The sequence below is a fragment of the Botryllus schlosseri genome, chromosome 16, assembly GCF_051294905.1.
Source record: "Botryllus schlosseri isolate E-star chromosome 16, Bs_hap1, whole genome shotgun sequence".
NCBI lineage: Eukaryota > Metazoa > Chordata > Ascidiacea > Stolidobranchia > Styelidae > Botryllus > Botryllus schlosseri.
The window spans coordinates 13,695,483-13,719,540 of NC_137251.1; the positions used below are offsets into that span (position 1 = coordinate 13,695,483).

At 39.9% G+C, this 24,058-nt stretch overlaps 1 protein-coding gene across 1 annotated transcript; it reads left to right on the forward strand.

The window, feature by feature from the left end:
• Nucleotides 1-1,556: 1,556 nt before the first annotated feature.
• LOC145458286 (CD109 antigen-like) lies at nucleotides 1,557-20,360 on the forward strand. Its single transcript, XM_080336616.1, has 24 exons — nucleotides 1,557-1,906; nucleotides 3,815-3,897; nucleotides 4,097-4,217; nucleotides 5,160-5,333; nucleotides 6,137-6,349; nucleotides 6,978-7,127; nucleotides 7,623-7,733; nucleotides 8,288-8,342; nucleotides 8,508-8,563; nucleotides 8,619-8,731; nucleotides 10,232-10,349; nucleotides 10,416-10,529; nucleotides 10,874-11,092; nucleotides 12,032-12,176; nucleotides 12,869-13,064; nucleotides 13,972-14,197; nucleotides 14,531-14,611; nucleotides 15,151-15,316; nucleotides 15,778-15,986; nucleotides 16,102-16,260; nucleotides 16,847-17,025; nucleotides 18,900-19,065; nucleotides 19,279-19,384; nucleotides 19,949-20,360. The coding sequence occupies exons 2-24, from the start codon at nucleotides 3,875-3,877 to the stop codon at nucleotides 20,107-20,109; spliced, it is 3,261 nt and encodes a 1,086-aa protein (XP_080192742.1). The 5' UTR covers nucleotides 1,557-1,906; nucleotides 3,815-3,874; the 3' UTR covers nucleotides 20,110-20,360.
• The last annotated feature ends 3,698 nt before the right edge of the window (nucleotides 20,361-24,058 follow it).

Genomic DNA, 24,058 nt, shown 5'->3' on the forward strand with positions numbered 1-24,058 from the left:
GAAAAGATTTTTTCACACGGGGATGACTACAGTCAATGTGTGACTAATGCTCTTGCGCTTCTCGGTGCAGGTGAATATATACACCATCACAAACCTGATGCAACACACCATGCAAGATTCATGGGTACAATTCTGTATGCTCAGAGAAGATGTTCATGTGGGCTTATCAGTTACATTACAAATCTGAAGAAGTGGAACTACTGCATCGCTTCAATTTGTTTTAGTTCACTTTTATGTACCTGCCCGGATTGATTTCAGCATCAGTCGTGATGCAGCCTGTAATGACTTGAGATTCACCCAGGACATGTTGAGTTATGAGTAACATGATGAACAAGCTTCCAGAGCTGCTTTACAAAAGCTTTTAAAGTATGACTGGTATATCGTGGAGGAAACCGCTGTACATGCTTTGTTTTCGCCGAGTGAAAGCATTGAAACCCGAGAAAATATGGCAAAGATGCTCCTGCAGGTAGAGCGAACTTCAAGTTTCAGAAGGGGCCCGGCCTCGTTAAGTGCAACTGTACAGATCAACAAGGACACTACTTTTTATGTCTTTATTGGGCCACAGTCGTGGTACATATTTGATCTTATTGAATGCTGTGGGGCGTAGCTAACTCAACCGGTTGATGTTTGGAACTTATCAGATTCCTACACCAGAATAAGCTCCTACATCAGTTCTGTCAAAGTCAATTAATGATGCTGCAGAACGAGGTGTAAAGCTAAGCACAGACTATGCTGCAATCTTGACTGACAATGAACAACAAAGAGACAGTTTGCTTCAAGCTGTGGAACAGCATAGGAAGACAGTTGGAGACAGCAGGAAGTCAACTCTAATCAAAAGCCTGTAACCTGCAACTTGTGCCTGACAATGCAACACATATCCTGCAGCGTACTTTTTTAATGTCTTTTGTAAATAGTGCTTTTTGCCTTCATTTAATTGTGAATAAAAAGTGTAATATGCGTTCGTTTATTGGTGAGACGTCGACTAAACATAACAAGTACTGCTGAGATGTTGACTACTGTTGGGAAATTTTTGAGTATCACTCACTGTCAGTAGGTTTTGGAAAGGTAGCAAGATGCATGCATCTAGTTTATTCGTATCTTAACTAGCGAGAGCACCTGTGCAATACATAGCAACACTATTATACACATTCTGCAGATAGATAATAAATTAGGGTGTTGCGATGTTGTACTATGGACTCTCGATGACAAAATTAACAAAGGCAATATATCATGTCTGCAATGCCACCTACAGAAACGACTGCACAACAGCGCACAGAAATCGTTACCAGCAGTGTTCACAAAGTCGGTCTTTCAGCCAATCAGTAGGTTATTTTTACCAGCTTCAACCAATCAGGATGATTGGCTTCTGTTTGCCCGCACACTTCATCGATGCCCCGCCCACTCGCCGACTGCTACTTTCAAACACATTTAGACAAATGTTACCGGCTTTCCTGCGAGCTTCTTTCAGGCCCATTATTGTTTCTTAACAATAATCTACAGAATAAGCCACGGATACGCAGTATTCCAAACATTTTCCAAATTTTGAACAACCCTAGTGATTATTCTAAGTTAAAATATAGTTTGGCAAAGCTTGCCTGGAATGTCAGTATGTCACCAATGGTAATTAGTTTGGATTAAACTAACGAAGCTTTATCTGTTGTTCCATGTTGTACTTAAAATTTGTATGTGTGTCATCTTACAGTGTTAATGCATATAGATTTGACGGATGTTGTTGGATTACCCGAGGTCTTGAGTGTTCCATGCTAGATAATAATTTAGTGGGATGGTTTCAATGCAGTAACTTCTTATAGAGAATTTCCGTGTGGAGCTGGTAAGGATACCCGTCAAAGTGAAGAAGATAAGTACTCCTCGTACCGTAAAGCCCGGATTATTTTACACTGCATATGTGAGTATCGTGTCTCTGCATTGAAATGAACTTGGAGTGCATTAACTTATTGTGCATATTTGATATGAGTATCTAGTGTAATTTTATTGAGCTCATCTAATGGCCACCTGCCCACTTGCAAGTTCAAACTCAGCTTGAAGGTTTAAGGAAAGATAGGAATATTTAATCATATATAAACAACATAATTATTTCTATTATCATATTTGTCGTTTGCCCGAAGCGGCGTAAATTAAACCTCATTTCAATTCTCGTTCAACGGGCCTGGCGGCTCTGTTCGCCAGAAAAATTGTCACACGAATTGGATGAGATCCACTCGATTCTTTCAAAAAATGGCTATCCAGACCATATATTAAAATGCAGGGTTGTAATGACTCGTGTCATGACTCGACTTGACTCGAGTCATTTTCTCAAAATACGGAAATGACTCGACTCGCGTCAATCTGTTTATTGACTTGACTTGGACTCGAGTCATTGCGCATGACTCGAGACTCAGACGGCCAACACCGGCATTTCATTGTAATTTCGAAGAACAGTGAAGTAACCCTATTTGGATTTCGTCTATTGGTACTGGTATTTGATAATGCGACCAGAAACTGCTAAAACTGAGGAAAATTAGTATATTATGAATGCGAACCATTCGATGTCACCAAACTGTTATAAAAGTGGGTTTAACAAGACTTTATCTGTAAACTGAGCAGTCAACACAATGACTTGGACTCGGACTCGAGTCGTAATACCATGACTAGATCTCGAACCTTTGCTCGATGACTTGGACTCGGACTGGACTCGGTGGTGAATTGAAAATGACTCGACTTGACTTGAGTCAAAACTATAAAAGTGGGATTGACTTGTGACTCGGAGCTTTGTGACTTGGTTACAACCCTGTTAAAATGCTCCATCAGTAGAGTTTTGAAAAAATCGGATTTACATCCCAAATATGGACCAGAAAAAGGCCCGGCATTTTTACACCTTCCTTGGCTAGGTAACGTGTCTAACCGCTTTGAAAAACTCATTAAATCGGCTGTTCACCGATGCTATCTCAGTGTTAACACGCATGTGGTGTACACAACGAATCCCTTGTTGCCAAACTCTCAAAAAGATGTACTGCCTGCCTTTAATGCAAGTAATGTTGTCTACCAATACAAGTGCCACTGTGATAGTAGGTATGTAGGACGTACATCTCAAAGATTGTTTGAGCGTATAAAGCAGCATATTCCCAAATAGATCCGGCCAGAAACATGCGCAAATGACCGCACAGAGCTCACACGGCAATGCAAATCAGCTGTCAAAACAGATTGTTATGACGATTACCAAGCATATACTTCGTCGATTGGTCAACATTTGAGTGAAAACCTCGCCTGTGCACAACAGTATAATGACAATGTGTTCACTGTCATTGCGCGAGGCAGATCTTTGTTTCATTTAAAAGTGTTGGAGTCCACCATTATTCAATTGACCAAACCTATTTTATGTAGACAAAAAGATTTTCTCTATAACTTGCAAATTTCTTATTAGTTTGTTTTGTTTCGTGGTTGTACTGTAACTGTTTATTTACAAATTGGATATGTTGCTACTATAGTACCGTATACTTCAAAGTTTGTTATTGTTGCCATTGTTACAATGCGAATCTCATGGTCTATAATTTTTGTTTGTTGCGTCATACTTTACCTTTTTGGTTCTGCTTTTAAATTTGTTTGAATCCCTTTAGTGTGCCGTTAACTCTTGAAAAGATGCACCCTAAAAGTCTGTGAGTTTAATAATTTTTCTACTACTATGGATGTTGTATTGAAAGCTATAATATTTGTGTATTACTCCCATGCAGACTTTATGATTTCAGTAAGATTTTCTAATTTTCATAACTACATCGAATGGCTGATCAGTATAGATCTCGAATTTGCACCTTAACAGTTGCATCTAACTCAATTTGATGACTCAAGAATTACGGAACAGCAGCGCCGAACGTTTGGTATGCGGATCAAATATACGTACATGTAAGTGTGACTAATAAAGTTTAAACAATATACGGTATTTGAAAATTTGGGCCGAATGAAGCAACTCAAAAATTGAAAGAGTAAATACTGAAATGTTGCTTTGCTTTTTGTGATACGGTAGATAATTGCCTGTGACATTCTTCTACTATAGATTCCAATTTCATTTCATTTTAATGCTTTATTGCATTGTAAATAACAGCTATACGACGCCGAAAGTTTATTACCACTCGGGATATCAAAACGTTGAAATTGACGAAGAAGGTGTTGTCAAATTGACCATGAGAGCTAATAGTAGCAGTTTTCAAGAGGTTTCTTTTCAAGTGAGTATGGGCTATAGCTTTAAATGCACCCGTAGCCAATCTTATCTACTGCCTAGGCAGTATGGGCTCATACTTAAATTTACTTTGTAATATGGCAGACTTGCGTTCATTCCTACTTATCAACCATTGCATGTAACTGCAAGCTGGTATAGCCTATTTACAGTTCCCTAAGGTGGTATGCTGTTTTTTACGCCATATCGTATACATTTGCCTGTACATGTTAAAGTTGTGCAAATTGTGGACCGGAGATCATTTATCTGTGGTACTGGAATGCGAGTCTTAAATTATTTTTCTCGTCCGTGTAATTCTTTTTATCCTGTCCTATGTTCGGGAAAAGATTTAATAACGTAACTGTCATTAATTCATGGTTGTAATCAAGTCACAAGGTTCTGAGTCACAAGTCAATCTCACTTTTGTAGTTTTGACTCGAGTCAAGTCGAGTAATTTTCAATTTACCACCGAGTCGAGTCCATTTCGGGGAGCAGTGGGTCCAGTCCGGGTCATAGTGTTTAAACTCGAGTCCGAATCCAAGTCATTCTGTTCACTGTTCAATTTTCAGTTCAAGTCATGTTCAACCCACTTTTTCAAGACTCTGCTTGGGTGCTATCGAATGCCTCGCAATCATAATATACTAATATTCTTCTCTCTTATCAGTTTCAGGCCCTATTTTTCAAGTACCAGAACTGCTAGACGAAATACCAATATTGCAGTAACTTTACTATTCTCTGAATTCACAATGAAATGCCTGTCTTGACCTTCAGAGTCTCGAGTCATATTACATGACATGGGCGAGTCATGCGCAATTCATGCGTGTTTTAAGAAAATCACCAGTCGAGTCATTACAATCCTGGTTCAGGCTGATTGTGGGATTGTGATAGAGAATTCAAGTCAATCAAGAGGTTGACTTTTGGCTGTAAGCATTGCTGACAATGGTGTCTTTAGGTCGATTCTGAAAAATACGCGGGTCAATACTTTCTCTCTTGGAATTCCCGTCGTTTTGAATCTCCGTCTGGCACGTATATTCAATTGTCGACGGCTGAGAGTCTTGTCAAACCAGGGAAAAAAGCAGTCATCGACGTTGCCTGTAGCAAAAGGAATGAGACATACTCTGTCACGGTAAGAATTTTGGGTGATTAAGATGATTGGTGCAATGTATGTTTGCACCATTGCACGTACTAACGATCTATTGATATATCAACATTATTGGGTAAGATATTATAGAGGTTCTGAAAAATCACCTAAAATGATTGAAAATGGAATGACTGGTGAACTAGACTCAACATTATATTATTCTTATTGATATTGCCGGAAATAGTATGGGTTTTGTACAATACGAGTGTCGGCTAACACTTTTGTGTCTGTTTGTCTGTTTTTCATCTAAATGTGAGGGCCCTAAAAGTTTGACAAACGAACCTTCAAGTTTTGAATTAAATTTATTATATATTCAAGACGTTGTGAAATATGCACTCCGTGACCTTGAGTATTGCTCACTTAGTTGTGTTCAGTAGTGAAGCTAAGGCCTTCTTGGTTTTGAAGATGAAACATTATTTCCAATTTCAATATGTGAGATATTGAAACTGATAATATCTCATGAATGGAAGTATCAACACTCCACTTTATCAGGCAGTGAGAGTGTTTTTTTGTCGTACCAAGGACCTGATTAGTGACACTGGTCCTGGTATCAATGGCTTCCACGCTTTGCGGTCTGCGTTATCAGGATAGCATGGTGGTGCAAGACTTAGAAAGCCTGACAAGGCTATTTCTGCACCTTCCTTGTCCAGCGGCATATGTACGTCATGCACTCATGGTATGCATATGCTCAGATCCTGTGTATGTATATCATGAGCGGTATATATGCCATCAAGGACAAAATTACGCAACGTTCTATTCCTATATATATATATATATAACTTTGACAGATGGTGTCCAGGGGAATTATCGTGTACAGGGGTATGTATGTTCCTGGCGAGTATACAGCAGACGATGGCGGAATCTCGAAATTTCAGTTCGAGTTCACGGCGGCTAAAAACATGGCCCCAGTCGTTGCTGTTGCGTTTTATTTCACGACGGAAAATGGCGAAATAGTAGCAGACAATGTTAATATCAACGTGGAACGAAATTTTGAAAACCAGGTTGGATACTTCGATGTGATGTACTATGCAAGACATGCTTTTCCTTGAAATTCATCTAGTATCAAGTGTTTTGAGCCAATTTTGAATCGTAATGTTTCAAACCAAACTAAGATGGCTCGTGAGTGATATTGATGATTGGTAGTTATTCATGCAATCATGTGCCTCTGGGTCAGAGATGCCCATAATTACCATACCAGACCTAACGATTGGTCAGGACATGATATTTCTAGTCTTGAATATCATCAATAGGGGGAAAATACTTGTATTGTGCTCGAAAACAGAACAGCAGGGGTGGGAGCCCACAGGTAAGAACTGCTGCAGTGACTTTTATAACAGGTTACTATGATAGATCAATTATTATGAGCAGTTTTAATCATTCTTTATAAACAGATGATGATCTTATTTATTATTACATATGCATAAATTCAGATATGATATTTTTTGGCAGTAACGTCATGTTTGGTATTACGACTGTTGAAGTGGATATATAAAGTTCTTTTGGAATCTACACTAGTTGCTGACGTTCAGGTTTATTTCAATATGAATATATTATTCTATTGGATACCATATTTATATGTGAAACTTTTCGAATTCATAGTATTGTACTATCGTTTATTGCGTTGTTCAGATATCTCTCTCGACTAATGTGAGCAATGCCGAGACAGGCGAGGCAATTTCGATGACAGTTGACACGATTCCAGGTGCGACTGTTGCGTTGCGCGCCATTGACAGAAGTGTTATTCTGCAGAGAGACGGGAACGATATCAATGCAGACAAGGTGCTTATGTTATCAGGGGTTGTAATGACTAGAGTCGCAATATCTCATTGACTCGACTTGACTTTGGTCATTTTTTTTATATGGAAAATGACTTAAATAACAATTTGTGTATTGACTCGACTTGTACTCGACTCATTACATATGACTTGATCCAAGTCTTGTGTATCAGGACCGATGATTGAAAAACAGGCCCAGAAATAGTCTTTTATCTGTTTGAATAAACATGTAAAGAGTGGGAAAGTGGGTATTTTTTTAATGTGAGGCCTTCGCTGTTACCCACGAGTTTTGCAGACGTGAGTTGAGCATGAATTGAACTCCATAATGAACATTGAACACTGTAACCTGGACTCGGGCTTGAGTCGGTGCTGAATTGGAAATGACTTGACTTAAATATATACCCTGACTCCTTATATACCCTGGTCGCATCAATGGGAGACGCTGCAATATTTTGATATGTGTCGTGTAGTGTGTATTTTGACTGATGTTGTGTAACAGGTCGTGGATGAGCTAGCTCAGTACAACACTGTGAAATCAAACAGGAATCGCAACTACTACTATGATTTCTATCACCAAAGTTCAGCAGGAAATGCGAGAGGCGTTTTTCAGGTGGAACTGAACAAATTTTAGTTTTCTGAAGCAATTTAGCAAAGTTTACTCTCAATCTCATGAAATCGCTGGGCGGTCTACAAAAACTATGCATAACAAATTTGACGCAATTACAGCCCGTGGAAAAGAAGTTATTGCAGTTGAAAGTTTTGGATTTGAAGAAATAGCATTGACAGTGGAAAATCCAAGAATTAGGCATGAAAAACTCAAATAACTTCGCTTCTACGGGTTGGAATTGCGTCAAATTTGTTTCGCATCGTTTTTGTAGACAGATCAACAATGTCATGGGGTCGGCAGTAAAATTTGAAAAATATTGTTTTATATATTTTATAATAATTTCAAAAATTTCAATTGGCTCTGCGTCGGCGTATAATAGTTTAAGTTGAGCCAAATTTGATGTGCAGCGTTTTATTAGGCAACCTAACTATTTAATCAGTGAATCCCTGGGATCTGGAAAAAAAGAAGTTATTTTTGAGCAACCCTAGTGTAGGGATATATCGTGAGCGCTGGAAATAGGTTTTGCATGTCCTACTAAGCTTTTCTTGTTGGTACAGGACACAGGATTGCTTGTATTCACTGACGCTGCGGTGTTTGTACAGCAAGAACTCTGTGAGATGCTACAATAACTGTTTTATTTTTTGCATGGAATTTACTGTATGTTCACGCTTTGTTCCAGCTGATGCAGTGACAATTATTTTTCATTCATTTTCTTGCCGGCTTGTTACTATCCTGGGACTGTCTTAGCTATGGATTCAGTGACTTCCTTAATTTCAGATCCAGACACCTTTCCAGAAGACATGATTGAAGAGGATGATGAGGTTGAAGACAACGTAATCAACCAGCTCTATCCTGTTGTTACCATTTCATCACCATTTAAAACTTTAGGTTGTACTTTATAACGATGGCACTGCGGAATCAAACGAGCCTGACAGCCAGGCCGCCCCGCAAGTTCGCAAAAATTTTCCAGAAACTTGGATATGGACGGAAGACATTGTAGGGTACGCATTTCGCTACGTTAGATTGAAGTTTTCTGTCTGATGGTCATAGTCATGCGGGATTATGATTTCATTCGGAATTGGTCATCGTAGTCAGACTTGCTACTGGAGTAGAAGTAGAAGTGGCGCCCTAAATTTTACTCTATTACAAGTAGAAATAGCAATTTGCTAGACCTGTCAAAACTACTTCACGTGAAAGTAGAAAATGAAAGGTCTGTAACTACTTTCAAAATTGCAAGATATATTATCTTGACGATCGCAAAAAGACTATTGGCTAGGGCAATTTTTTGACACTGCAAAAAAAGTAACAATTTTGTCAAAATGGTAGCGTTAGGTCTAAAAATTGTCAAAATTGTTTCAAAGTCAAAAAATTTTTGCAATCTGTGTTTCGTTTGTAGCGTAGATGTTTGCACTGTCGGTGAACTTATTTGAGATTTTACGGCTCGCAGCCTACTTTATAGGCCTACCGTTGTAGACGGCCCATTGTCTGCTCATTGTGAATCGTGAACGGTCAAATGAAGCAAATAGGCCGACATGGTGTAATGCCCAATGTACCGCAATATCCTGATTTTGCGGCAACTGTAGATGCGTTGCAGCTCTTGCTTCGATTTAGCTTCGAAATGTCGAAATTGTCAAATACACACGACAACAAAGTATGCGTTTATATGCGAGAGTTTCCGAGAGAGTTTCGCAGCCACCCAAATGACAAACTGTTCTCCATTCTTGGCAAGTTACTTTGTAAGGACAGACACTTTCTTCCCGAGAATGTAGGAAAGTATCTTTCGTTATACTATAACAAATTTTCAATTATTTGTACTATAATGCGTGATGTAACTACTGGAATTCTTCATAGGTCCAGATTTGGTTAAAATAAAGTTTTTTCAGCCGAAGCTACTTCGTAAGGAAACCAGAAATCAAGAAAAGTACTACAATTCTAACATTATGTGAGAGAACACCTAATTTACATACATGAGGTCAAAATTGTGACAAAATTATGGTTTTTAAGGTCGAAAAATCTCAATATTTTGATTTTTTGGATCAAAATCTTTCGTAATTTAGGTAACAAAAAATCGCTCTACTAATGACACTACGAATGAGTGAAATCTTGTAAATATATCAAGTTACCACCGTAATGCAAAGGCTATTTCATGGAGTGCTGATAATTTCACTCGGTAAAAGTAATGCTAATTGTTAATTTCAATTGTAATCATGCTGAATTTGCGCCAGTACATTTTACCTCAAGGTATAGTTTATTTAAGTCAATTTGTAACTTGTAAGTCACAGGTTCCTATCAATCGTTGTAAGGTTGGTTATTTTAATGTGGAGTGCTATTTTCAGCTGCCCCACTCCACTCGGAAAATCCTCCATTCTAACAAAAATTACCTTAGTCTGCGCCTCGGGATGGTAGTCAAGCCCGTTGGCATTGTCCGAGGTGTCAAAATACATGAATGTGAGGAATCAAACAATAATTTTACGTTGAGTTGTATAACGGAACAATCGCAGGGCCAATGGAAAAATGACATATTCCTACGTGTTGCCCGATACCACAACAACATGGGAAATCAGCGCATTCTCGCTATCTCATTCCTCCGGAATGGGAATTCTCGAGCCGGACATTCAAGTATGGTGTTGGCGTGTTTAAGATTTGCGATTTGGCTAATGTAATACCTGGATGGTCTATTGCCAGATCGTCGCGTCTCGAGATTTTTTCATATCACTGACCCTACCGCCGACGATGATCATGGGAGAAGTGCTGAGCATGCGAACGACTGCGTATAATTTTCTGGAGACGGCAGCCAAGGTAAATCCTGTAACAATTTCTCAACGCGGTCAAGGTAGATAATGAATTGTATATACCACAAAGATTGATGGAGTGCAGTGGTACCTGGTGTGAAAATCTTATAGCTACAGTTTGAATATGGTGGCTTTCTAAAAATGTTCTCACACTTGCAATATGAATTTGAAACCACATCATATTTAGAGCACAGTGCACTTTCAAGGATTTTGTAATCATTTTTTGTAGGTTTTTCGATCAACCCGCAATTCAGTTTCTTTTTCACACTCAACAGTGTGATGGTCTATGTTCAACAAAACTGTTTAATCGTTTATATCTACAAATGCCCGCCATCCAATTTTCGCTACCAGGTGGAGCTCAAGCTTTTATCCAGCGACTGGTATGAGATCGTAATGAACGGCGATGACGAAAACGTGGAAGGGCCCGTCCGCGACATCACTGTACCCAGCCAGGACGGAAAGACCGAGATATTTTCGATTAGATTCCTCAAGCCCGGAACGGCCGTTATCAAAGTCTCGGCTATCACCGACAGAGCATCTGACGCAATCGAAAGGACGCTTACCATCAAGGTATTTTTTTCTTTTTACACATGATTTTGTGACATATTTGGTTTCAAGCAGAGTGTTAAAGCTGTCTAGTACCGCGCATGCTACATTGCTACATGCATACGAAGGGAATGAGTTTTAAAGCCTTGACACAAGTATAAACGTGATGTCAAATATTCACAGGAATGACATTTCTGCGATAGAGCAAAAGGCGTGTGACATTAAGGCTGTTCAAAAATAATCTTCTTCCAATTCTACTGGCTACTTGATAAAATTGTTAGGTAGCCTAAAAAAACGCTGCGCGACAAATTTGAAAACATGATATTTACGATGAGTGTTTCTATAATTAATAATGAAGGAATTTCCCCCACAAATACTATTTATTTTCAAATGCAAAAATATTCTACTCCAATAACTTTGCTTTGACGGGCTGGAATTGCGCCAAATTTGTTACACATTGTTTTCTAGACAACATAATAATTTCATTGCGTAGCCGGTAAAATTTGGAAAGAAAATAATTTTATATTTATTTGATAATTATAAAATTTTTTCCTCTCATAGTAATGATTCTACTGGTTGGAATTGGGCCAAATTTTGTGTGCGGCGTTTTTTGGTAACCCGACAGTTTTATCAAGTAGTCTGAAAATTTTGAAAATTATTTTTTAACCGCCTCAGGTTCGCACTCTTTTACCTTGTGGCAGAAATGTCATTCTTGTGAATATTTGCGTGCTGCTGTTGTGGTTGTGCTGCACTCATGGTGGCATATGTTGTTTTAGAAGAGTAATTTGTAGTAGTAATATTTGAGATAACACTATACCAAATCTAAATGTGTGAATTGCCTGTCGTCACTACACTCATCTGCCATGATTGATTAGCCTACCTAGATTCTTAAACTGAGGGGCCTTTGCGTATGTATGAAATGAATATGTAGGTACCATATCCAATTCTTCTTATTTGTTGCAGCCCGAAGGTATTGAGAGGGACATCTCGCAAAATGCACTCATTGAAAGAGACGCAAACTCCACAGCCGAAACAAACCTAACATTTCGAGTCGATATACCTGTCGTAGTCGTCGACGGTTCAGTCTATGGCAGACTGTCTGTGTCAGGTATGATTACGTTGCGTATCCTAATATGATCTGAGCTGGACTCTATGATTTGAGTCCTCGAATAAGAATTGAGTATTAATGGTAATGATCCGAGATGAACAGTAAGTGGTGATTTTTCAAGTTTTGAAATTATAGACCCCTTTTCACCATGACTGATACTTTTGACAAGGATTATAGTGTCAGTACTCTTTTCCTAACGTGGAGGCATTGAAACCTCAAACGGCATTATCGCAGGATCGCACGTTATTGGAGATGAAATTTCTCTGAAGTCGTGCTCGAGCCACAGCATTGTAACAAAGTGCATTGAAATAAGTATCATCGAAAAATATCAAATGATCTTTATGTGGCTTGGAACTGGCATTTTTTATTCACTTGTGGTCACATAGAAGGTAGATATTTGAATTTCTCTCTAATGACGCCGTAGTAAGTGATTCTCATTCGATTCGAAGTCTATCACCTGAAATCGAATCGCTCAGGTACTTAATTCTGCTCAGCGCTAATGCCTACTGAAATAGTACGATGCAATGTAATCCTGAACATTCTTCACCGGCTGTCTAACGGCTCCAGGAATATTTTGTATTTCATTCAATCGATATGGCCGTATTTGTGGTGTTTTGATATGACGGGTTTACTGTTCATGTATGAGCATGAGCCATGCTTTTCAAGTCTGGGACACTCCCGATCGTTTTCAGGGAACGTCCTTGGTAATTCCTGGAACAACCTGGGCGACCTGCTGCAGTTGCCGCGCGGTTGCGGCGAACAGACGATGCTAAGCTACGCGCCGGACGTCTTCATCAGTCACTATTTGGATAAAGTCGGACTTTTAACGGGGGAGGTCGAGAGAAAATCAACGCGCCATATCGTTGCAGGATACCAGAACGAATTGAGGTGATTTTCTGTTGATTACGGACGTTTTGCTAATGCGGAAGCAGTGGTTCTTGACCGGGGTTCACTGAGCCAGTATCTAGGACTCCATTGGAGGTCGAGGCGCACACTTAACTCAACATGTGATTTGTGATGACATGTCTTGACCATCATTAACTGCAGGCAGTAAGTAGTCGAATTGTAACTTTTGTGGCGGTGGCGTACGCAGGGGAGGCTGGAGTTTGAAATCGACACCCTGTCCTTCTGAAATGCTGATTCTATTTCCAATATATATCAGTTCGTTTGCAATTAAGCAATTGGTGTCAAGCTGTAGCATTTCGTCTGTACAAAACAATGGCACTTTCTAAGGTAAAGCAAGTGCAGGTGACAGTTATGCTAACCTTTCAGTGTTCTGATATTGATTAGTATATTCATGTCGGAACGAATCCGAATATTTTCGGCTGACACTCGTCAGGGGTAATCGTCAGCAACTAGTAGAGAATTGGAAAGAACATTGTATATCAACAATGGTATCACAAAATGTGATGTCACCAGCATGAAATTTCGAATAAGAGAGCGTTCAATGTACTATTTTTAGATGGTACACAAACTCTTTTTGTTGACACAGTTTTGGCAGGTGTATTTCTATAAATATCGTCTCCAAGGCACACAAATGAAAGTGTGAGCGGCCTCTCCCCACGACGCGAAACATGTCGTCTCGATATTTTTTCGCGCAAGCGGGATTATCCGACAGCTGTTTGCCAATGGCAGAATTTATGGCCTTTGATTGCTCCGCATCAAGCGTAAGGGGATGAGTCAAGGGTGAGCTTTTCAACGAGCGCGACGCGTGCGTCCTAATAAACCTAGGGACGTGCTGATTTATGCGTTCTTGCAAATGCAAGTGCAGGAAGCCCGTCTTTATGTGTTGCAGATACCAGCACAACGACGGTGGATTCAGCGCGTTCGGACACGGCTCTCAAGCCGCGAGTACGTGGCTGACCGCGTTTGTCGCGAAAAGCTTCATCGCCGCTAGAGAGCTCAACTCTGATTTCGCTCACGAAGAAAAAATTGACCCCGCGGTCGATTTTCTGCTTGACGCTCAACGGGATGATGGGAGCTTCGAAGAAAAGGGAGTGGTGTGGCACAAAGATATGCAGGTATATCGAGAAATGCGTACTTTGCCGTTGCTTGTGCCGTTAGTGTACTTGGCATGCGTGTGAAAAAATATTGCGGTGATGGTGTGCGATGATTCTGGGTGATAAATGGTCAAAAATTAGTATTTCAGGAATATCAATAGAAAATATCAATATAATCATTGAAGGTTTTCACAATTTTCTTTTACTCATCTTGACAACATGTTGGACACTGCCTACCCTGCCTCCCTTGACTGCACATCACTGGTTTACTATATCTCTACCAACATACGTGCCATGGCAATAGTCTTGAATATTAATTCGCCAAATGTATTTCCAATTGATTTTTGTTATCAGGGAGGTGTGAGCAACCAAGAAACCATGACAGCCTATGTTATGATTGCGCTATCGGAATATGGATACAAACAGGACGAGGAAGTATGTACCGATCACAAACTAGCCATAACGTATCAAGTGGGTCAGAATACAGAACTTCTGGTTTTATGTTTGGTTTTCCTGAAAATACTACAGAAGAACTGTATAGTGGGAAACGGAGCTTGGTGTACAGACATTTGCCATACTCATGCTTTGAGAACGTACTATCAATTTATGTCCACTGAACTTGATTTTTGTTGTATTTCCGTTCTAATTCAAACTTAAATTCAATTTCCAAGATTTAGCAAATTCAGTATTTCTAATTCTAATATAATTCGGAAAAAAAAATAGCGTAGCTATAATTCTCATTCGAAACTAATTTGTGAAAGGTGAAAATTTTCTCGTTGTCCAACTCTGCTTCCTATCACACAAGTCTTAAGAAATACTGACTGTATTAAAACATACTGACATGGTTAAGAACTCATTGGTAGCCGCATAATATCTATTTATATTGTCAATAATTTTTCGCCACATTGAAAAGTTCGATTGTGACACTATGAAGATATATTATGCTACATGCTACATTCTTTGTTGTGTAACAGGACATAGCGGATGCGGTCGCGAAGGCTACACGATATCTGGAAGGCAAGGTTGACGGTATTGAAGAGGTTTACGCACTGTCCGTGATATCCTATGCTCTCGCGCTGATTGGCAGTACGGCGGCTAACAGGACCTTTGACAGACTCGTGCTGAGAGCCAAGTCATCGGGTATGTACTGGGAAGTTCAAATATGTATGTCATCTCTGATTTCAAAAATATGAGTCGGTAGAAAATGATTCAGGTTACCGTATTGTTAACTGCGTTGTTTTTCTTTGTTGCAAACTTTGACTTATAAGGCATTTTGGACATTGGTGCTGATCTATTATGTTGATATTACATTAATAATATGCTTAGGTGGTCAAAATAGTCATTGTTGCTATTTAAGTGAAGGTACTATAGTATTTTTCATACCTTTCGTGTTCTACTTGAACTTGTAGTCGTTTTTACATGTCTTGAAGATTGCTACGAGTTGTAGTTAATCAAGTATAAATTCACGGTGTTATTTCTGCTTGAGTAGCATTGCTGACTACTTTGACATTCTCCGAGTATAATTCATCACCCAGTTAACAGAGCCTCGCTGTACGACAGTACGCGTATGTTTCATTTCACCTATCTCTCATTTGCCGAAGGAAACACGAAATATTGGGCTGGACCGGAGTCGGAATCGTGCGGAAATTCTGACTCTTGTCCGTATGCGGACGCCTCGTCTTCCGATATTGAAACGACGGCTTACGCTTTGCTTACTTATATGACGCTCGGCAAAGCGAGCGAGTGTATGCCGATTGTTCGCTGGATTGTGAGGCAACGCGGAAGCCTCGGTGGATATCGTTCAACGCAAGTATGCGATACTGGGATTAAGTTTTATGTCTTCCGTTGGTTCAAAATTGGCTGAAAGAGCGCATTTATTTCATATTCATTACTGCAAACTCTGCCTATTATATCTGTCATTTTAGGACACGGTGATGGCCATACAAGCGTTGTCTGTGTTTGCTGGGCTCTATTCCAGTGGCACGAGAAGCCTTACTATCACAGCGCGACATTCTGCCGATGTTGACGACTCTAAAGTGTTATCGGTGACGGATGACAATATGATCGTGCTTCAACAAGTCAAGGTTGTTTTTCTTACGTTCAAACTTTTTAACCATGATTATCGATATTTACTAACTTACACACAGAGGTGATCAGTTAATAGGTACTACTAAACTACTTCGAACGTGATTATGATAACTGAATATATTTACGAAAATTTCACCTATTTGTTGTGCCATCAGTAGGGCAAATTTTTGCTACTTTTTTTATAGCTTCCTACATACTTAGAATATATGTAGTGTGATGTTTTCAGCTGTCTGTTGGAATTTTTTACTTTTTGCAGCTTTTCTCTATTTTTCAAACAACCTTTGATTGCAAGTTTTATCAAAGTGCGCAAAATGTTTCTCTTTGCTTCGCATAACAAGATGTGATGGCTCAACTGCGACCTGCTTTTAGGGGCGCAGTAATAGTATAGCATGGGGGCTGCTACTCTCTCTGTTCGCCTTATTATTTTCATGTGCGAGTGAAGACTGACGAGAGATTTTCGCGCAATAACGCTTCCGACACCGATTGAATGAGGCGGGAGTGCTAGTTGTCAGTCGGGACACTTCTTTTATCGTGGATTGTTGGTTGTATGTACTCGATTCGTAAAACCTTCGTACCTTCCAGCTTCCGCCCGTGTCAGGAGACGTGACTGTAACGGCGGAAGGGTTGGGATTGGCGGACGTGCAGCTATCTTACAAATACTACCTGCCGCTGGACAATCTAGACAACGAGCCCTTCACCGTCAAACATGAACTTGTCAAAATCAACGGGCTTGACAAGATGCGTCTCAGAGTGTGTTCGAGGTACGACTCCCATTCGTTTGGCTTGGAAAACCAGTTAGTTCCATTTAATTTTACTTTTTCAGTGGTTCTCAACCGCCGGACTACCAAATATATTAGAATTTTGTATTTACAATTCCAAAATGCAATAAGTTGGTCTCTTTTCTAATAATAGGAGAAATAAAACCTCTAGCTTTACATTGATTTCGAAGTCTGGAATGTGTTTTTCTACATCGTGATGGAATAGAAAGTTCATGGTCTACTTGTTCGTGCGTCGCAATGGTACAAGTGTTGTAAAAGACCAGGGTTGTAATTACTCGAGTCATGACTCGACTCGAGTCGCGATTTCTTGGTGACTCGACTTGACTCGAGTCATTTTTTCAAATGCGTAAAATGACTCGACTCGAGTCAATTTTTGTATTGACTCAAGCTATTGTGCATGACTCGAACCAAGTCATATGACTTGAGACTCGTGCGGCCAAGACAGACATTTCATTATAACTTGAAAGAATAGTAAAGTCACCCCATTATTGGCATTTCGTCTATCAGTCCTGAAACTTGGAGAATAGGGCCAGAAAATGTTAAGACTGAGGAAAATTACTATGTTATGCATGTGAGCCGTGCTATATGCTACATGCTACATACGATTCGAGCAGAGTTGAATAAAGTGGATTGAACTGAAAACTGAACAGGGAACATAATGACTTGGACTCGGACTCAAGCCAAAACACTATGACACGGACTCGACCCTCTACTGGCTGACTTGGACTCGGACTCAAGCCAAAACACTATGACACGGACTCGACCCTCTACTGGCTGACTTGGACTCGGGCTTGACTCGGGGGGTGAATTGAAATGACTCGACTTGTCTCGCGTCAAAACTATAAAACAGAGATTGACTTGTGAATCGCAACCTTGTGACTTGGTTATGGTCACAACCCTGTAAAAGACGGTTTAAAAGCGGCCTACAATTGAGCGACACTTTCTAGTATGATACAGGCTGGAGCAAACTGCAAAGTCGCATTTTTTCAAAGGACACCAAAGACCCCCATTCAAGATACTGGTGTTTCAATAGAGCCTGGCATAAATATATAATATCACAAAGGCAGCATTAAATTAAGCTTGTAATACTACATTGAAGCTGATTACAATTATCATATTTTTATTCAGGGTTAATATTGATTTTTGAAGGCTCACCTCAGGGTTGTAACCTAGTCTCAAGGTTCCGAGTCACAAGTCAATCTCACTTGTGTAATTGTGACTCGAGTCATTTTCAATTCACCATCGAGTCTAGTCGGAGTCCAAGTAATTGAGTAGAGGGTAGAGTCCGCTCAAGTGATATAGAATGGCTCGCATTCATAATACCGTCTTTTTTCTCAGCTCCAACAGTTTCTGGCCCAATTCTCCAAGTATCAGGACTGATAGACGAAATACCAATAATGTGAGGACTTTACTAATCTTCGAAGTTACAATGAAATGTCTGTCTTGGCCGTCCTAGTCTCGACTCGTGCACAATGACTCGAGTGCAAGTCGAGTCACCAAAAAATCGTGACTCGACTCATCACAACCCTGGTTGAACGGTCCGAAACATTTGTTTTGTAGTGTTACCGGTCCGCGAGGTCAAAAAGACTGAGAGACACTGGTCTAATTAGGCTAATCAGAGCGAAATGCCTGTAATTGTAATTTTATTTGTGAAATTGTTCTATGCTCTAATTTTAGTTCTAATCTAATTTCTTACTCGGTTACAGGAACTCTGACTTGATAGGAATTGAACTGTATTTTTGTTGTGTTTCTTTCTAACACGGAATTCAATTGACATTATGACTACCTCTGGTACAATGCAAATTGAAATTAATCCGTGAAAGATCCTTTCTAGCCGAGTATCGGTTTCGTAACAGCGTCAATGGGGATTCAGAGACAGCGATCAATGGCACCGGGATGTACGTGATGGCCGTGACTCTGCCGAGCGGATATCTGTCTGACGAGCAAGAAACCGCAGCTAGTAACACAGACACAGAGCTGGTCGAAGTGGTCGAGAATGAGGTCGCCGGGTATTTTAATCAGGTAAGTACCTATTCAACAACTGACAGACATAGTCAAATGTCTGAGAATTTTCTGATTTCAATTAAATCCAGCAGTAGATCTGCCCGTCGTTAGAGTAGTGACAAGAGTCTGGAAATCCGAATTCAAATATTGAGATAAATGCATCCTTACTTTTGATTCCTTTACTATTGTTAATGATCAAATCTACTCGATAACTTACTGATGCTTTTCTAGCTGACGCCAGGCAAAGAGCTGTGTTTCACTGTCAACTTGAATCGATTCAGCAAAGTCGGGAATGTGAAACCTCAAATGATTCGTGCCTTCGACTATTATAAACCAGGTATTTGAACTGAATAGACCTTACATTATTTTATATATTGCAACGGCTAGGCAACTAGTTGCTTAGCTTACTGTGTGCTTACTGTAGTTTCAGGCAAATGATTTACCAGTGGCCACCGAACATACCTGTCGAAATTAAAATCCTAGCTAGTAACGGAGGAGATAGAGTTATACGACAGAGGATCAAATCTTTTTTACTCATCATTGATCATGAAAAAGTCATCATTATTGGATGGTAAATGTATGTCGAACTGCTTCGCTTGTTCACTTGATCAGAGCTGTTCGTGTTTTTGGGTGATACGTGTCTTTCTCTACGCCATGATTGTAATTGATGCTGGAAACGATGTCTGTGCATCAGGTCTCATGACCACTTTCCATTTGGTTGATAGTGTACTGCAACGTATTTTTCGCTTTTGATTGGTTTATACGAGGCTGCAAGGATTTAACTGCACCTGCTACCCATGTTATGCAATTAGGCCTCTGCTTCATCGATAATTTTGCAATCTGTAATATTTCATGAAGCGATACCTATTCTATTCTTCCTAAACGTTCATTTGTCTTGCAGAAGTGATGTCGTACAGAATGTATGCGCCACAGGGATCAGATAATCTTTGCGACACGTTTGGGAAAGACATGCACGGATGCGGGGATGGAAGTGGTGCAGAAGTGCCTCGTTTTGTGCTCACTTTGCTTTTAGTGTCAGTTCTTGTTTCATGTCTTCTGTAGGATTGCAACTGCGGATGAAAATTCATATCATACCTCAATACTATGGTACTCTGGTTGAATCGCTATTTCGTGGTGTGCAGGATTTACTGACTGAATGGCTATTTCTTGGTGTGCAGGATTTACTGTAACAACTTCCAATTCTGTAATGTTTTTGTTGTCCTTTTGTGAGTATAGTGATAGTCAATTAGTAGAGCAATTGTTTGCTATATTTAGTTAGCCAGTTCTATGTATTTGCTGCATGACGGGTATCAGAAGAACTGCACAGATTTGTAGTACTTGACACTTTTTCTTAAAAACCAGGTATATAAATACATTTTTCATAAAGAAACATGTTTGTTGGCCACTCGCTTTCTTGACACAGGTTAGTAAGGAAATCTTGGTTGTTGACTTGATATGATATAGCGCCTGGGCGTTCCCGAACATGCATCTCTGTACTAGGTGTCATATGACATTAGTAGATTACGAAAAAGCAGTAATGAGGATTCGGGATTTTAGACATCTTCGGTCAGAGGACTGTGTGTGGATGAAAGAATTTCCGAAGTCCTTTGAAGGGTACATCGTTTTTCAAGAAAGAGTGAGCACTTAAATGCCTGGAACGCAATTAATAAATCCCGTTTATGTGATTAGCAACCGATTGAATAAATATGTACTGCACAGTACAAGTACTGACCATGGTGCTTAATTCTGATATCTGTAGATCTGCATAGAAAGAGTAGAATCAATTATATACATATCATTGAGTAGAATGCACTGTTATCGGGAAGGCAGGGTTGTTGCGGTTTGTGCTACTCATGGTGTTTGTCGACTACTATGGTCATTTACACAAGCCCGAAATCCCTTATTTTTGATTCCGTAACTGCCGACTTGTAGCACGGCCCACTTCTAGGCTTTTGTAAGACACCACTTACGCGGATGAGAAGGCGAGGAGGAGCCTAGATAAACCTCCAACATTTGGGTAGGGAGGAAGGCTTGAGTGTTCGACTTAGCAATCCGAGGGTTACGAGTTCGATCCCTGACAGAGGTACTTATTTAGAGAAATGGCGCCGCACTTTTCCAGCGATTATTTAGAGGCATGAGTTGGAAGCTTGGCGATTGCGCTGTTGCTGATTTCTTATATATTGTTCGACCAACAGCAAACATCTGTAAATTTTCTCTAGGGTGTAATGGAACCAACAATTATAATCAATAGACAGATTATATTTTCATCTGTCCAAGACACACACATAATGTACAATGCGATATATACAAGCAGAGGTGGTCAATAACGAAGTACTTCTACTTTTTGGAAGTACTCAAGTAGTTATCCTCTACTTCTTGTACTTACTCAAGTAGATCTGATTTTCTCTACTTCTACTTCGTAATATTTTGTGATCCACTTAGTTACTTTTCGCTATTTTCGGTTTGTCAAGAAGAAGTAGTTTATAATCCCCCAATACGAAAGATAGCTTGAGGAATTTCGGGCCTGTTTTCACGGAGTACCAATATTAAATATTCATAAAAGTCAAGTAAAGCCCAGCAATTTTGTTAGACTTGCGCACAGTAATGAAGTGACAAATATGTTTACACGAAAGTATCAGTGAATATAATTTAGGTACCGGATTGCTTGGTTCCGCTCACACCGCATTTGTCGCCCATATCAAATATTTCATCGCCGTAAATATGGCCCGCCCTAACGTTTGAAACTACCGTTTCGCAATCTAGCAATTACCTATCATATCGTAAATCTAGCAGCCCATTACGTGTGTCTTCCTAATCTGGAAAATCCAGCTTTTTTTAAACTTTACACCGGTTATAGCAGATCACCTTTGAAGCTTTATGGCAAAAGACATGAAATATATTTTCTGCTTTTTAGAAGTGTCATTTGTATTTCACTTTCAATTGCGAGTATCATACTTTGAGTTCTAATTATTTTCAGTTCTTTTGTCTGCACAACATACATGTTGAAGCATGAAAGCAAGTGCAGTAATGCCTCTATTTTCCGAAAATAAAGCTACACTAAACAAAACTTTTACGGTCCACAATATTTGTTTAACGTATACTAATCGCGCAATGTGATGAAACCGTATCCGATACAACTTTTACGTATTGCCCTTCGCCTGAACTTGGGGCCTTAAAACATGGGGGTAGGGCGATGCCATGATATTCTCTAAAACGCGGTCTTCTAGTAAACAAAGGGTTAGTACCGCATTTTCATATCAATACTATAATTTGCATCCCATGATGCGAAAGTATGCTTATTCTGTCGAAAATTGACACCTGGGATAGCTGGGCCTACATCAATATGAATCAAGTTCGGTCTCTGCACCGTCCGCCTATAGCTCAATTCGCAGCTTTTGACTGTCCATGCGAACGAATTAAGACTGTTTTTCAAAACTACTTACTTACTTGAGTAGATTTAAAGTCAGTCAATTCTACTTCTACTTCAAGTAGTTTTAGGTGGCTTTATTGAAGAAGTACTTTTACTCGTACTTAAGTAGATATTTTCGTCGCTACTTCTACTTCTACTTGAGTAGCATTATTGACTACTTTGACCACCTCTAAGACACACAATGCGATGTAATGAACAGATAGGGGGACCCCGAACGACCATACCGAGCGAGATATTGTAATGGTTGTGCGTCCGGCTTCTCGATCGGTAGGTCGGGGGTTCGATCCCCGGCCGGGTCAGACCAAAGATCGACTCGAAAACTGGTATCCGCGGCTATCCCGATAGGCGCTCGGCAATCACGGATAGCATGGAGGAGAAAAAACGGGGGTGCAGACTAGATGACCTTACTGTAGAGGCCGTATCGCATCTCCGTCGTCAAAGCACCTCGATGGTGCAGGCGAAAAAGAACACCATCTCTCTCTCTCTCTCTCTCTCTCTCTTTCTCTCTTGAACTGGCATCCACGTCGAGCCAGTGTCCAATGTCACAGTCATCTTCGATGTTACATTCTTTATTCGTAGGTCCTTTTGAGAAGTTATTTCTTCCTAATTTTCTTTCTTTATTAGGTCTTTTTTTCTAGACTTCTTTGTCGTTTTAAGAACAACGACACGGGGGACAAGGAGCCCAGAAAAACATCCGACGGGGTAATCGAACCCGCGCCGCCTGCTTGGATGGCGCCGACGCAGTGGTAGAAAGTGGATATTTGTGAATGAGCCTCAACAGTGAAAAGATCAGCAGCGCATTGTCACATTAGCCTTTTGGCAGTGCCAGTAGCAAGGCGCGTAATTAGGCACAAGCACATGCACATTGCACATTGCACAATGCACATGCACATGCACATAGCCAGGCTACAGCTTGAAGCTGAATTACATGGATTTTGAGCATATTCACAAATGCAGATTCCAATGAGTTCCTTCTTATTGTTTCCGTCATATTTTGCTGATATAAATATGCAAATATATTGTTGAGATTTAATAATCATTTGATTTCTAAACCGGAGGCTGCAGTGATACCTGAATATACATTTATGATTCACCCGGTCACGTATTTTGTTTAGAAGAAGAATCAAAACAAAACAGATCATAATCGTCGGTCAGTGACAGTGGCTTGTTATTCGATGCTTGTGCGTTATGCCTGAGCTATGACTGCGTAGTGCGTATTTTAGCTTTTACCTGCGTGTTTGTCGCGTCAGTTCTCTGAATTATCGGGAGTGATTCTGATTTATCGTCGTCGCCATTATGAATAAGCCCCGCGTTTCATAAAGTATTTGAAGGACGACCAACTCTTGGTTATGGTTGGAGCCTTGGAGGTACAGACCTTCAAATTCAATACAAATATTCAATTTTATATTGATGTACTCTGTATCATCTTCAGTTCAGTTCACATTCTTTTCACGGCATCCCATGAAAATTGCAGTTCGCTTCTGGTGATAAACCCAGACTCAGTTTTTCCAAATCTCAGTTTTTTCTAGCATAGATATAAGTATGTGAGAGCACTATATAAGTATGTGAGAAACTTTGCCG